Here is a 13,353-nt window from a genome sequence, read left to right on the forward strand (position 1 = left end):
CACTGGTACCCACTCATTCTTTGCTGAGAAAGCATCCATTTTCCAATCGGATGCGAAAAACTAAATCAAAGCAAGTTTCTGCTGCAGTACCAAGGTCACATACCAGGGGGACTGACCTTGATGACCTTCGTCTTCCCAACCGCTATCCACTTACCAAATATCATTATGATCCATCTAGATATTCTTAAGTTATATTAACTACAAATATCCGAAAACACAAACACAAAAACACAGACACAATGAAAATAATATCTCAATTTTTATGGAGACAAATATAACTTTCTAGCAAAGGTCACTAAATGCATGGTATTACATCTGGGAAAATCATACATGTACTAGTACCTGAGCGTATTCCGTTACTCATATGGAACTTAATATGGTATCAAAAACAATTGCAAATTGCACGTCATATCACGCATTGTCTTGTAGGTGATTATTTAAGCCCTGCACCGTCCAAAACAGGTTTTTCAGCCGTTGGCTATATTTGGCCCAGATAAAATGTGGTCAGACGGCCTGCAAATTGTGTTTGTCTAGAGTGTTCAGATCTCTTTCGTGTTAGTTCATGTGGTCCTAACCCGAACTAAGGCCAACAGACACACTCTTACAGCATCTGACAACTATAGAGGTTTGACAACATCAGATTCGTAAGTATGTTATTCTATATGTTCATAGAAGTACGAAATAGCATGGCAAGGAATTTTGTATTTCTGATCTTGTCATAACTTTTCCCGTCCATAAATGTAGCCATGTTTGTTTATGTACTAGATTTCATGAATAGAGACTTCTGTGATAAATTATTCGTGTACTTGAAGTGTAATAGAGTCAATTCCAAGTCACCGAGATGGTTTTGAAATAATATTTGTAATAAGTTTGAACTATTTTGAGTAAAAGAACATTTCAGTCACTAAAGTTCAAAATTGTTCAAACATTTCAAAATGAAAGTTTAAACATGTTTGAACCTTTTTATATTTGTTGGAACATTTGGGAAAGTAATGATATCAATATCTCTTTATTTAGAACAATTTTCAAACATCTATGTGTTTTTGTTATTGTTCCAACATGTTCCAACATTTTGTGTCATTTTTTCCCTCCATAAAAACTTGTATTGACCCCATAAACAAAGCTGCTAAGCTTGGTCCTTTGTTTGGCTCTTGTATTTTTAGACTTTCTTTAGTATACACTGGTGAGTCTTTTGTGAGGAGGTGGCAGACAGACATAATTTCCCCTGCACTTGGCAGGGATGTGTGAATTGCCCTCTTCCCAGCCCACTGACCCAGTTTCATCATATTGTTTCCATGTTCGAACATGTGATCACAAATGATGCATCTATGTTGGAACAGTTTAGAAACTAACAGAAATAATGTATTTGATGTTAGAAATGTTTCTAACATGTTTGAATACTATAGAAACATTTAGAACGTCATATAGATGTTGTAAATAGTTCTAAACAGTTACTTATCACAGTTAGATTGTTACAAAGATTTCCAAATTGTTAGAACAAAAGGCAAGAAACACCCTCTCGGTAATATGGAATCGACTCTATCGCACGCTTGCAATTTTATTTGTTGTTTTTTTAACCTTTGTTTATCTTGGAAAATCTTAAATAGGCCTGCATTGAGGTTATGAGGGTAAGGGTGAGACAACTTACCCGGTAAACCGCCTTAAGGCGTAAACACAGCGTTTGCGTGTGTGTGTGTGTGTGTGTGTATGTGTGTGTATGTGTGTGTGTGTGTGTGTGTGTGTGTGTGTGTGTGTGTGTGTGTGTGTGTGTGTGTGTGTGTGTGTGTTTAATACTCATTTCTATAAGCCGTACGTACGTGTGTATGTGTAGTCATCCCAGTATGACCTTTTACCAGATTGTGGTCGATATGTTTGCATATCACGAAAGTCAGAACTTGGGCAGACGCCCAACTTTGCGGTCGATGAGCTGTATTATTTACCAATGTTGAAAATGATTTGTCATTTCATTTGTCATTTGTTAAGCTCAGTGTGTTGTTTTTGATTATTCATATCTCGAAAAATAGCACTTTTACCCTTATGAATACATGTATGTTAGTATTAAGAATGTAAAGTGACCGAGCAAGAGTTCTGAGAGTTGTATTTACTTTTCAAAACTTTTGACGGGTAAAGAAAGATGCATCAAACCTGCAGATAAATTATTGGTTACAAATAGAAGACTATATATATAGTATACATTTACTAGTCGCAACGCATCCTGACTCAAATGATGTCGAGGTCCATTTCATAGAAAGACTACATTATCATCATGACTATTACAGTAGAAGCAGTTTCATTGAACACTACAGTTGCAGAATATTTCGTGCAATTATCCGGGTGGGTCAACAAAGCGAAGCTTAAGTTATCCAGCTCTACCGCACCACCACGGGATTTGGGGATTCCGTGCGATTCACAGAAGCGTGCAGTAATCCGCTGTGCAGGATTCTCCTGTATTAGAAAACAAAAGTCAAAGCATTTATCTTGAAAAATCCTTCAATTCTAAAGCCTAACTTGTAACAAAGGATTCAGAAAAAGAAATTTGACTTCGTACGTCGTATTCCGGTCTCTTCAAGTAGTTGGACCGACCATGCAGTGCATCCGATTGTCTCCCGCGCTCTTCTTCTTCATTGTGCTCGTGACATCTGTCTACTACTACTACATCCAGGTTTGTTGGCTCGTATCAATGTGTTTGTAAGGACTCTTGATATTTTTACATATCAAAACATATGCCCCACCACCAAAGAAATGTAGGTGGGGAAAATTATCTACTCAAAGTTTTATTATAAGACAGAAGCAGGGTGTTTTCTATCAAAGTGATGGACACCCTATGTGGCTCAACGTGAGGGCTTAAATTGCAATAATAGTAAAACGCTGTATTGTTTTCACTCCCGTCCATGGGAGCAGCCATTTTGTTTCTCAAGGGAACGGTGTATGATGGGAAGGGGTGTCGCCACTCTTATGTGTTAATTTTAACTTGGATTTTTATTAGTGTGTTGTTGTGGTCTTGTCGGAAATAAAGGGACGACAGCCACAACGATGAATTTGTATCCTGTCTTATGCTGGATTGGTGGTATTCTATGTAATTTTCAAGTATTCAAATTTTGACATGTTATGTTCATAAGCGCTTTACATATTTTTAGAAAATAACATGTAGAAGGTTTGCTATGTCAGGTTTTTGTCTTTATCTTCATTGAATTCATTTTCTCGTGATGCAGTGATCTGTTTTACTGATGTTCTGATGAAGCCCAAATGTTTCTCTTAATAAGATGCACCATTTTCTACCCAAAATATCATCAATGATGACACTTAAGAAACAGTTGGGTGATCACCAAGCAACTCAAGCCATTCCGAGAGTCATAGATACCAACCTAACTCAGAGGGACATACAGGCGAGACCGTGGAATACGACTAGGATTGGTCAGGTAAGATCAGGGGACTTCTTACAACACAAGTATGATATTGATATGAATGTAAGAACTATACACAATATTGAATTTTCAGATTATGGCCACTCAACCCCTCAGCCAATGCTTGTAGTACTACGAAAAGTGTGACACCATTGAATTATTTGCACAAAATAGTGGCACATTTTTTCATAACATTTTTCGTTGTGCAACACTTTTTCTGTACCACTATTGGTACGGCGAACTATGGCAAAGCTGGGTTATGTACATTCGCAATCTGAGAAACGCACTCACATACACACACAGAAACACACAAACACACACACACTCGCGCGTATATCATTTGACAATCGCATGTGCTAAAATGTATAGCAAAATCTATTGAACAACAATAGCACCAAAAATAGTCTATCTTACCTTTAGAACTACAAAATATTGTTTGTGAGATAAGTTATTCTCAATTTTGGAATCACTTTTGAGTTACATGTATACCGGACGATGAACAATGTCACGTCCCCCATGTAGGTTCCGGTGAGTGTCCCACCTAAAGCCAAGCAGCAGGAACTCATGGAGATAGGGAATCCTCTGTTTAGCTCTGATGTATCAGAACCGTCGACGTCGAAAAGCAAGTAAGACTGTCATGTTTCTTCAAAGGCCAGTTGGCTGTAGCTTTAGTCTATACACCCTGGTCTGTTTATATTTCTAAGCCACCTGGGGTATATACATACATGCACATGTGGATTCGTTTGTATAGTTTTTATTACATCATTATCTAGAGTTCCCTGACCTCATACCTTCGCCAAATGATCTTGACCTTATCTGGTGTATTATGAGTGTTTCTTATTGATAATGTAAATTATGTCTCAATTTTCATGAATTATATAACATTAGAAATATTTTCCAACGAATTTTTTACCAAGGAGGATATTATAGCACTTCGCCATCAGTAATGCATTTGCGCAAAATGAGGTCTAATTTATCCACAAGAACAGGGCATGCAGCTGCCAACTTTGCGGTAGTACTAGAGCCTTCTAAAATACTTTTTTGAATATGATAAGGTTCTTGAAACACAACAGATGTAATACTCACTTCCAACTTTTCGGTGTCTATCAGACACCATCATCAGGGTAGAATGGCTGGATCTACTTCTTACTGCTACTTATAGCCGATGTAGGTGGCGCTGCAGCAGTTAGAATGCCGTCCCAAACGTGACTAAGTTTGTATCCCCCCTCGCCTCTGTTCATAACCGGAGCTGATCCCGACAGCCTCCTTTATCCAGCAAGTTCGTCTGTTTTCCTCCCTATCAATGCTCTGGCCCCCTCGCAGGCTACTGCATAATTGTTTCTGTTGGAAGTGAGTACTACATTGGTTGTGTTTCAAGAACTATATTGTACCTGATGAAAATATTTAGATTTTGACCGCTGATTTGTTCTCTTATTGTTCTGCGTTAGAAGTGAGTAGTCACGACATTGGATATGTTTCAACTTTCAAGAACCTTACTATATTGAGTATTTACCAACCTGATGAAATTATTTACGAAGAATTTCTTTTCCTTCCTTGGCACCCTCCCAGTCTATTGCATAATTGTTTCTGTTGGAAGTGAGTACTACATTGGTTGTGTTTCAAGAACTATATTGTACCTAATGAAATTATTTACGGAGATTTTGACCGCTGATTTGTTCTCTTCTTGTTCTGCGTTAGAAGTGAGTCATTACTACATTGGATATGTTTCAACTTTCAAGAACTTTAAATTACTATATTGAGTATCTACCAACCTGATGAAATTATTTACGAAGAATTTCTTTTCCTTCCTTGGCACCCTCCCAGTCTATTGCATAATTGTTTCTGTTGGAAGTGAGTACTACATTGGTTGTGTTTCAAGAACCTGATGAAATTATTCACGGAATTTTTTTTTTACTTTCTTGTTCAGAAGAACGAATGACACATGTGAGCCACATTACAACGTGGCCTTTCTGAAGGTTCACAAGAGCGGGTCCACTACGGTTTCCTACGTGCTCTTCAGGCTCGGTCTCTATCGCGACTTGATTGTTGCTCTGCCGTCTAAAACAGAATGTGACATCATAGGGCACTTTGGAATCATACGGTAAGTTATTATTGTAACGTTCTATGACTAGTTAGGATTGTTTTGCATGTGATACATATAACAGCAAGCAGATTATTATTGGGCTGAGCATTTAACTTTGGAATAATGCTTTTGACCGTTTACAGCTTAAAGGTACCTATCCGATGTTTTCATAAAAAAATCTCTGTTACACAACGGATTATAATAAACACAAAGAGGGGTCTTCACGCTTCATTGAAAATGAAAAAAATCTCGAGATTTTGTGGTAAATCTCAAGATTTTTCGAGACAAATTTGAGATTTGTGGAACAATCTTGAGCTTTTTTTATAACAATCTTAAGATCTTTCAGAAAGTCTCAAGGCTTTTTGAAATGATCTCAAGATGTTTTTCAGACAATTCAACTTACGAAATTTCTTGGCACATTTGCAAAGCAACTCGAGATTTTTCTAAACATCTCAAAATTGAGTCAAAACATCTCAAGATTTAACACAATATCTCAAGATCATTGGTATAAATCTCAAGATTTTTAAATTTTCAAAGAAGGGCCTCCGCTGGGGGTCATTATGATCCGTTAAGTACCAGAGAAGTTTCTGAAAAGTACAAAATTGCAAGAAGTAACCATTGTTATCATTAATTCTTGAACAATAAGTAGCTCGTCCGTGTAAATGGATGCCTGAATGCCCGTTGCCATGTTGTCACGTACAGAGATGACGACTTCGAACGTCTCCCTAGCGGAAAACGCTGGAACATCTTCGCCCACCACGCCATATACAACAGAACACGCTTTCACCAGCTGATGGCTCCAAATACAAGGTACACATGGGAATGTAACCTTTATAGTGATGTAGATTGATACTTTATACAGAAAACTGTTGTACTGTATTGGCAAAGAGAATGGTAAATTTGTATTATTTGAATTACACTGATTTTTGGTGATGACTGCAAATGTGTCTAGTGATTTTTTCGGGGGGGGGGGGGGGGGAGTACAAAAACAGTATGCATATGAAAATAAGACAGAAGAAACCCTGAGTCTTGCTCTCCAACGTAATTTTCAGACTGGCATACTCGCTATTTGTATAGTTTTCTCTACTATTTTCAGGTATGTTACCATTTTGAGACAGCCTTTAGAGCGCCTTCAGTCTGCTTTCCACTACTTCAAGCTTCAAACCAGATTTCCTGGGATGGAGAATGAAACGGCCAATGGAACAGCTCACGTCACAACCTACCTAAAGAACCCTAGTTTCTGGGACCCGCGTTTCAAGCCACCCGACAGCGAGATAGACAGAGAGAACTTCTGCTTTAGGAACTGTATGGCGCGTGATTTGGGACTTTTACGGAGGGACTATGACAACTCCACCGCCGTTAGAGAGTTCGTACACGGTATCGAAAACGATTTTACCACGGTGATGATCATGGAATACCTTCCGGCTTCCTTAGTCCTACTAAAACGACGCATGTGTTGGACTCTCTACGACATCATTTACAACACGCATCAAAGCAAGAAGTCAAAGTATACTCTCCAAGCAGACATCACAAAAACGATGGAAGAAAACTTCAACAAGCACAACTATGCGGATGTCGTGCTCTACGATCATTTCAAAAAGCTACTTTACAAACAGATAAAACAAGAAGGCGCTGACTTTTTAGAAGAGGTGAAGTATTTTGAACGCGTCAACGACCAAGTTTCTCGTTTCTGTGCCATGAATAAGATTTCTAAATGGACACTACGGAGGAAAATGCCAATCGAAGAGAGCAAATGGAACGACGCTTTCGTTGTTGACAGATCATTTTGTTTACAACTTTACTTCCTGAGGCCGCACTGGGATTATGTATCGTGGTTGAAATATTATCTACGGCCTAGCACAGGACAAAAAAGAAACAGAATGTTGAAGTATTGTGGATCACCCATAAAACGGTCAAGAGCAGATGTTCAAATAGTAAAAGAGTATATACGCGGGTGAGAAAGTCGCATATATACTTTGGGCATTGCAGTTCAATGGGCTTCCAATGTGACCACTAGGACTGGTAACCGCACCATCGGGAACTCGCAGCTATCTCTGCGGTGCTGCGAGTGTAGCCAGCCCGCCCAGTTCATTATCGCAGGCCGGGGGATTTTTTACTAGGTTTCATCGCTAGAGTAATACTAGAGTTCCACGACCTATATTATTTATCTATTTATTTGTTCAGCTGTATACATACAGCCAGGGCTGCTCAACTAGCCGTAGGCTATTGTCAAGGGCCAATGTACACAGTGACTTAATGTCAGATGGCAATGAGTTCCAGAGCATAATTGCTTGGTACAGGAAGGTACGTTTTCCACTGTTTGTTTTAGGTTTGGGTAGTCTAAAGTTGTTGGATACAGAAAATCTAGTATTGTACATGTGGGATGAATCAACTGGTATGAAGGAATTGTACACATTTTGTGGTTCGTGGCTAGTGAGGATTTTGAAGATGCAATGATGGTAATGATGGTAAACTGTGCATTTACCACAGTGGGATAACAGCATTTCTCATTAATTATGTCTTTTTTACGTAATATTTACACAATATTTATCTAATAGTATCAACATTCTTCTCTTTCTCAGTTACAAATATCACATGTTGCCCTTTGTTGGAGCAAAGCGGATTTAGACAATTTCCCCATTAATCATGCAAATAGGATTCACTTAAGCTATATATGTCTGCATACAAAATATCACGATGACCCGTTCGTCCCTCTTTCAAAGTCTAAACCGGCTCCTGCAGTTCCAAACCACTAGGGGGGCCATGCAAACATACACCACTTACTTTCTGCTCCTAGAGCTATCTACCACTCAAAAATCACGACCGCAGAGCTCGAGATATGAAACCCGAAATTTCCGCTGCAGTACCATAGAGAGCCGCTAGGGATCCAAAATATAACTGTTTCAGGGTCTCATGAAGACCCACCCGCGGACTAAATATCAATACAATCCATCTAGCCATTCTGAAGTTATCTTGAGCAACTATACACACACACACACACACACACACACACACACACACACACACACACACACACTTAAACACACACACACACACACTCACACACACACACACACACATACACTTACACACACACACACACACACACACACACACACACACACAAACGCTATCGAAAACATCATTTTCAAGCAAATTCTGTGCTTTAGAGCCGTCTACCTCTGATATAACAAACATACAGTCACTATTCATGAATACATTCTGCTGACTTCAAAGCCTCTCTTCGTCAGTTCGTAACCAGAAGATGAAAGCTCCCCAAACATGCCATAGATTTTCTTACCGGCGCAGTAACAGTATGTAATCCGGAGTTGTTTCCACTCAAGCTTTATTAGTCTATAGCTAAGCTACAACTGATCATTATTCAACTTTTTTTTCAGCATGCAACACGCGTACGGAGAAGTACTGAAGTTGTGTTTGCTGAATTCTGTACCTAGATGCTTGTTGATTTTAACCATTAAGTAGTCATAGTGGTTATGTTTTCAGTAGCCGTTGTTTGTCTGTCTGGCTAGTGCTTGAAAGATAACTAAGAAACGGCTGGTTGGATTGGTTTAAATGTGTTGGTAGGGTGTGACAGAAACTAATAAAAGCCGGAATTTGGCCCCCTGGCAGCTTTCCTTGGTACTGCTGCGGAAATTCCGGTTCTGATATTTTTTCTTACAACAGGGCGCGGCACACAGGGCATGTATCATATACCACTCATACTCCCAGGAGTGTAACCTCACCCTTATACCCCATCTTAGGGCTGGGTATCGGTACAGCGTACCGGTACAAAACAGGTTTTTCTTATTGGACCGGTCCAGAAAAACCGGACCTGAAAAAATTAGGTGGACCGGATGTTGGACCGATTAGAAAATTAACAGATTATTTTATCAGGTATTTACACGTTTTTGGCGCTTGCGGATGGAAGGAAATAAGAAGAGTGAAGTAGAGTAGAGTTTATATTAACTTCTACCAAGTTTTACAGCCAATCGTACATGTGCAGTTAGCGTTGTAGGATTTTAAAACGCCAGTGTAAGTCTAATACTCCACCAAACAGATTTCTTTGTAGTGAAATGGACCATTGGTATGAGTCATACTGAATCAGGTCCAGGTTCAGGTCCGGACCTGGACCTGATCCTTTGGACCTGAACCGGACCTGGACCTGAATTTTCTGTACCGGTACCCAGCCCTACCCCATCTCCAAGCGTAAAACATTTATTAAGTCTGGATTCTAGAGTTGTCAACCTCTGATATAACAAAAGTGTAGTCACTCTTCATGACGACATCCTGTTATCATCAAAGCCTACCACTTATACCACCTTTCCACTAGGACGGCGCTCTTGCCGTGCTCTCTCTGAGACCTCAAATTCGCAGATCGCTCAACGAATTGTATAGAAAAGAAACGAATCTTTTACACTTTGTGTGTCTTTTAGTCTTCTCTTTCACATTTTTACGTTTTGTATCATACTATGATATACCTAGTGTGAAAGCGAAGATTACACATATCCTGTTTAGGTCGCAGTGAGAGCGCAGCACGATCGCCGTCTGGTGGAGAGGGGGTATAACAGAAGATGAAAGCTCCCCAAACATGCCATAGATTTTCTTACCGGCGCAGTAACAGCATGGAATCAGTAGTTAATCATTCCAGCATGAATAAAGCATATCACCAACGATTTTGTTATTTCCAAACAAGCTTTATTATAATAAGTCTGTAACTACGCTAAAACTGATGATTATTCAACTTTGCTTTCAGCGTGGCAACACTGGGAGCTTAAGAATACTGATGTTGTGTTTGTATAAATTACAACTGTTTCTACATGTTTGCTTCTTATACCAGAAATACATGATGAGGTATATTTACGCACTAACTTTCGTTTTGTATTTATGGTTGACACGATATTTGTACCTTCGCCAAGGAGAATGTAATTTTGGTCTAAGTTTGTTCCCCTTGCGGAGCTTAAAGGGGCCAATTTTGTTCCAAAATTTAAAGGAGAATAGTTTTGTATTGAAATTGTATCTGTTTGCATATTTTCTATCAAACTGAGTGCAAAAATGCTGTTCCTAATGATATGTGATTTTATTAACGGGATTCTATTTCTTGCCTTTACTAATAGTCTTATAACAAATGTATCGTCATTGTATGAGCGCTACGTAGACATTTCGCATGAGATCATAAAATTAATACTACAGGATTTCTAATAATCATTACTCTGTGACGACGACGGAGGGTAACCTCCGACGACAGATGTATTGTTGTTGTCCGATGTGATGAGTGTTTGCATCTGTATCTCTTTGTTCCATTCATATGTAGTTTGGTGTGTCGTCTGCACACAGTTGCGCGATGATGCATGTTTTTTTTTCGCGGTAAGTGTTTTTATAATTGATGTAAGAGTTTCAGAAATCACCCCTGTATTTTTGGTATTGTGGAATAGCCCATGTGGTTTGGGGGTTTCGTAATTAGCTAATCTCCAAGCAGATATGGGGTTATGTGTTCTCCATAGCCCCATGGAAAGAACTGCCGTCGCGGCTGCAGAGGGAACCCTAAACTGATGTCAGGCTGTAGCTTCCTAGCACATTACATTGATCAGTACCAGTGTTATAATAAACAAGTACATACTTTGTTCCGGTAAGCCAGTAATATTATGGCTACGTTTTCTTAACTGTTATGCTCTTCGTTATTTGTCTGTTTGGGACAGTCCATATCGTCGGCATATCACTTGCACTTGTGTCAAGCTTGCGTCACTGCGGGGTTCGTTCACTGCGTCACTGTTTTGTTTTTTTTTCCGCTTTTTTATCATTTAGATATTTCGTAGTACGTAAAAGTATGACTTAGTAGACGACAAAATGCACAAAAAGTCATAAAATTCGTTCTTTATCTTTTAAATTGTTGAGTACTGTATCTTTCGAACCCCGCAGTGACCCAAGCGTGACGCAAGTGCAGTGAGAGTGCACCTTTAGGTTGCCTTTAACAACACTCACTCATCACACCTCCAAATGTACCACAGACAAAGCCACAGAACAGGCAGAGACTGAGGGGTTACAACACATAGACAATTTATTACAACTCACAAGTCTTAACACTGTTCTTGTTTCTTACTGCACAACATGCATGGTGGTAACAATATCAGTCGTATTTGGTCTGTCATCTCAGACAATATCCAAACTTCCAAGACTTACTTTTCTATAAACAAAATGATATATTTTATAAAATATATAACATCCATTCCTACCATTAGGTTTGATCTATCACCCATTTAACATTGCAGTATCATTCAATGCCTTATACATCACTTGAACCAGTTCATGTTACAAGTGGTTGTTCTAAAGTGCATGTATTCATTAACACCAAATTATTTATTTCAAGGAAGTCTACATTAACATGGCAATTGTGCACAATATCATCTCAGACAATGCCCATACCTCCAAGACTAGCTTCTAGTTCTAGAAAGAAAATAATACATTAGAAAATATGCATGGTCATCAGCATAGCTTTGGTCAGTCACTCATGTTTATATCAACGTTACATTCAATGTCGTACACATCACTTAAAGTAGTAAATATTTACATGTTGTTCCAAGGCACATATTTATATTCAGCATGCACGTATTGACATTCGAATGATGACTCATTTCTTTTGGTAAAATCCATAGTTTTTACGTAAATTCTAAAATTTGTTCCAACACAGAGAAAGCACCATGAAATGTCGGTCGATTTTGTCGTGTCACTAGAAATAATGGTCCACCACCATCGGTAGTGTCTCAACATATGCACATAGAATCCCCTGGACATACAGTTGCTCTTGACCTAGTTCGTATTTTGGGTACGGAGCAGGGGCGTAAAGGAGGCAATATTTTTTTTCTATTTGCTTTAGACAATGTGGCACTATTACCCTGTGCAAGTTAGTGACTTACATTAGCAGTGCCACATACACAGTACAGGCAGAAGGTAAATGCATCATTTTCTTTTACCTCCCGGACCGAATTATGTACCCATTTTTACACCTGGGTGAAGTGAGGAAGGACGTGTAAAGTGTCTTTCAAAGGGACACAACGTCGGGTGCACGGCGGGTATCGAACTCGGGACCTCTAGGTTCCGAGCCGACCGCTCTAGTACAGCCAGTTACGCTACACATGACGCCACAAGGTGGCAATCTACCCCAACTGAACTGTGACGGTGGTAAATTCTATTGTCCATCTTTTGACCCACTTCTGACGTCATTACACTTCCGGCTTCCGGAAAGTCAGGCATCTAATAAAGGTTGACGAGACCGCCCAAAATTTCGAGGTGTTTTCTTTGTGTTGGGACAAATTTCAAAATTTACAACAACTTGTTGAAGTCTCCAGTAACATTACAGTAATGCACGATATCAGTCGTGTTAGATTTGCTTGACATCTCAATGTTCACAATTCAAAAGTTATCTTCTGCATAAGAATACATTCTAAAAATACCAACGATCATTAACATAGCTTTGATATGTTTATATTAGCAGTAAATATTTACTTATTGTTCTAAGGCATATATCAATATTCAACATCAACTTTTTGGCATCATTAAAGTCTACAATGATATTGCAGAAATGCACAATATCAGTCATATTTAGCTTGACATCTCAGAAAATGACCATAATTCCAAGACTAGCTTCAACAAGAAAACACACTGTAAAATATACCCAAGATCATCAACATGGCTCTGATTGTTACATTAACAATTCAGAATTACTCGATGTCTTACATATCATTTGCACCAGTTAATTTTTAAAAGTCGTCCCAAACCATATATTTGTATTCATGAAAATTGTATTATTGACAATTTTTTTTTAAAATTTTTGCTCTAAATAAAGTCAAAGTCTACATCACACAAGAACAC

General features: G+C 38.8%; 1 protein-coding gene across 2 annotated transcripts; it reads left to right on the forward strand.

Moving 5' to 3' along the window:
• The first annotated feature begins 499 nt into the window (after positions 1-499).
• LOC118416800 (galactosylceramide sulfotransferase-like) lies at positions 500-7,685 on the forward strand. 2 transcript variants are annotated; one of them, XM_035822051.1, is made up of 7 exons: positions 500-644; positions 2,571-2,662; positions 3,309-3,419; positions 3,927-4,030; positions 5,332-5,505; positions 6,190-6,297; positions 6,584-7,685. In XM_035822051.1, exons 2-7 carry the CDS (start codon positions 2,585-2,587, stop codon positions 7,443-7,445), a joined length of 1,437 nt encoding a protein of 478 aa, XP_035677944.1. In that variant the 5' UTR covers positions 500-644; positions 2,571-2,584; the 3' UTR covers positions 7,446-7,685. The 2 variants fall into 2 exon arrangements, with proteins under 2 accessions (XP_035677944.1, XP_035677943.1); XM_035822050.1 differs by having other exon boundaries at positions 2,574-2,662.
• The last annotated feature ends 5,668 nt before the right edge of the window (positions 7,686-13,353 follow it).

Source organism: Branchiostoma floridae, chromosome 5 (genome assembly GCF_000003815.2).
Source record: "Branchiostoma floridae strain S238N-H82 chromosome 5, Bfl_VNyyK, whole genome shotgun sequence".
Taxonomy (NCBI): Eukaryota; Metazoa; Chordata; class Leptocardii; order Amphioxiformes; family Branchiostomatidae; genus Branchiostoma; species Branchiostoma floridae.

Coding starts and splice junctions, on each gene's coding strand:
- LOC118416800 (XM_035822051.1), top strand. CDS start 2,585: ATGCAGTGCATCCGATTGTCTCCCGCGCTCTTCTTCTTCATTGTGCTC. Junction 2,663..3,308: donor TCTACTACTACTACATCCAG/GTTTGTTGGCTC, acceptor ATGACACTTAAG/AAACAGTTGGGTGATCACCA. Junction 6,298..6,583: donor CTGATGGCTCCAAATACAAG/GTACACATGGGA, acceptor TACTATTTTCAG/GTATGTTACCATTTTGAGAC.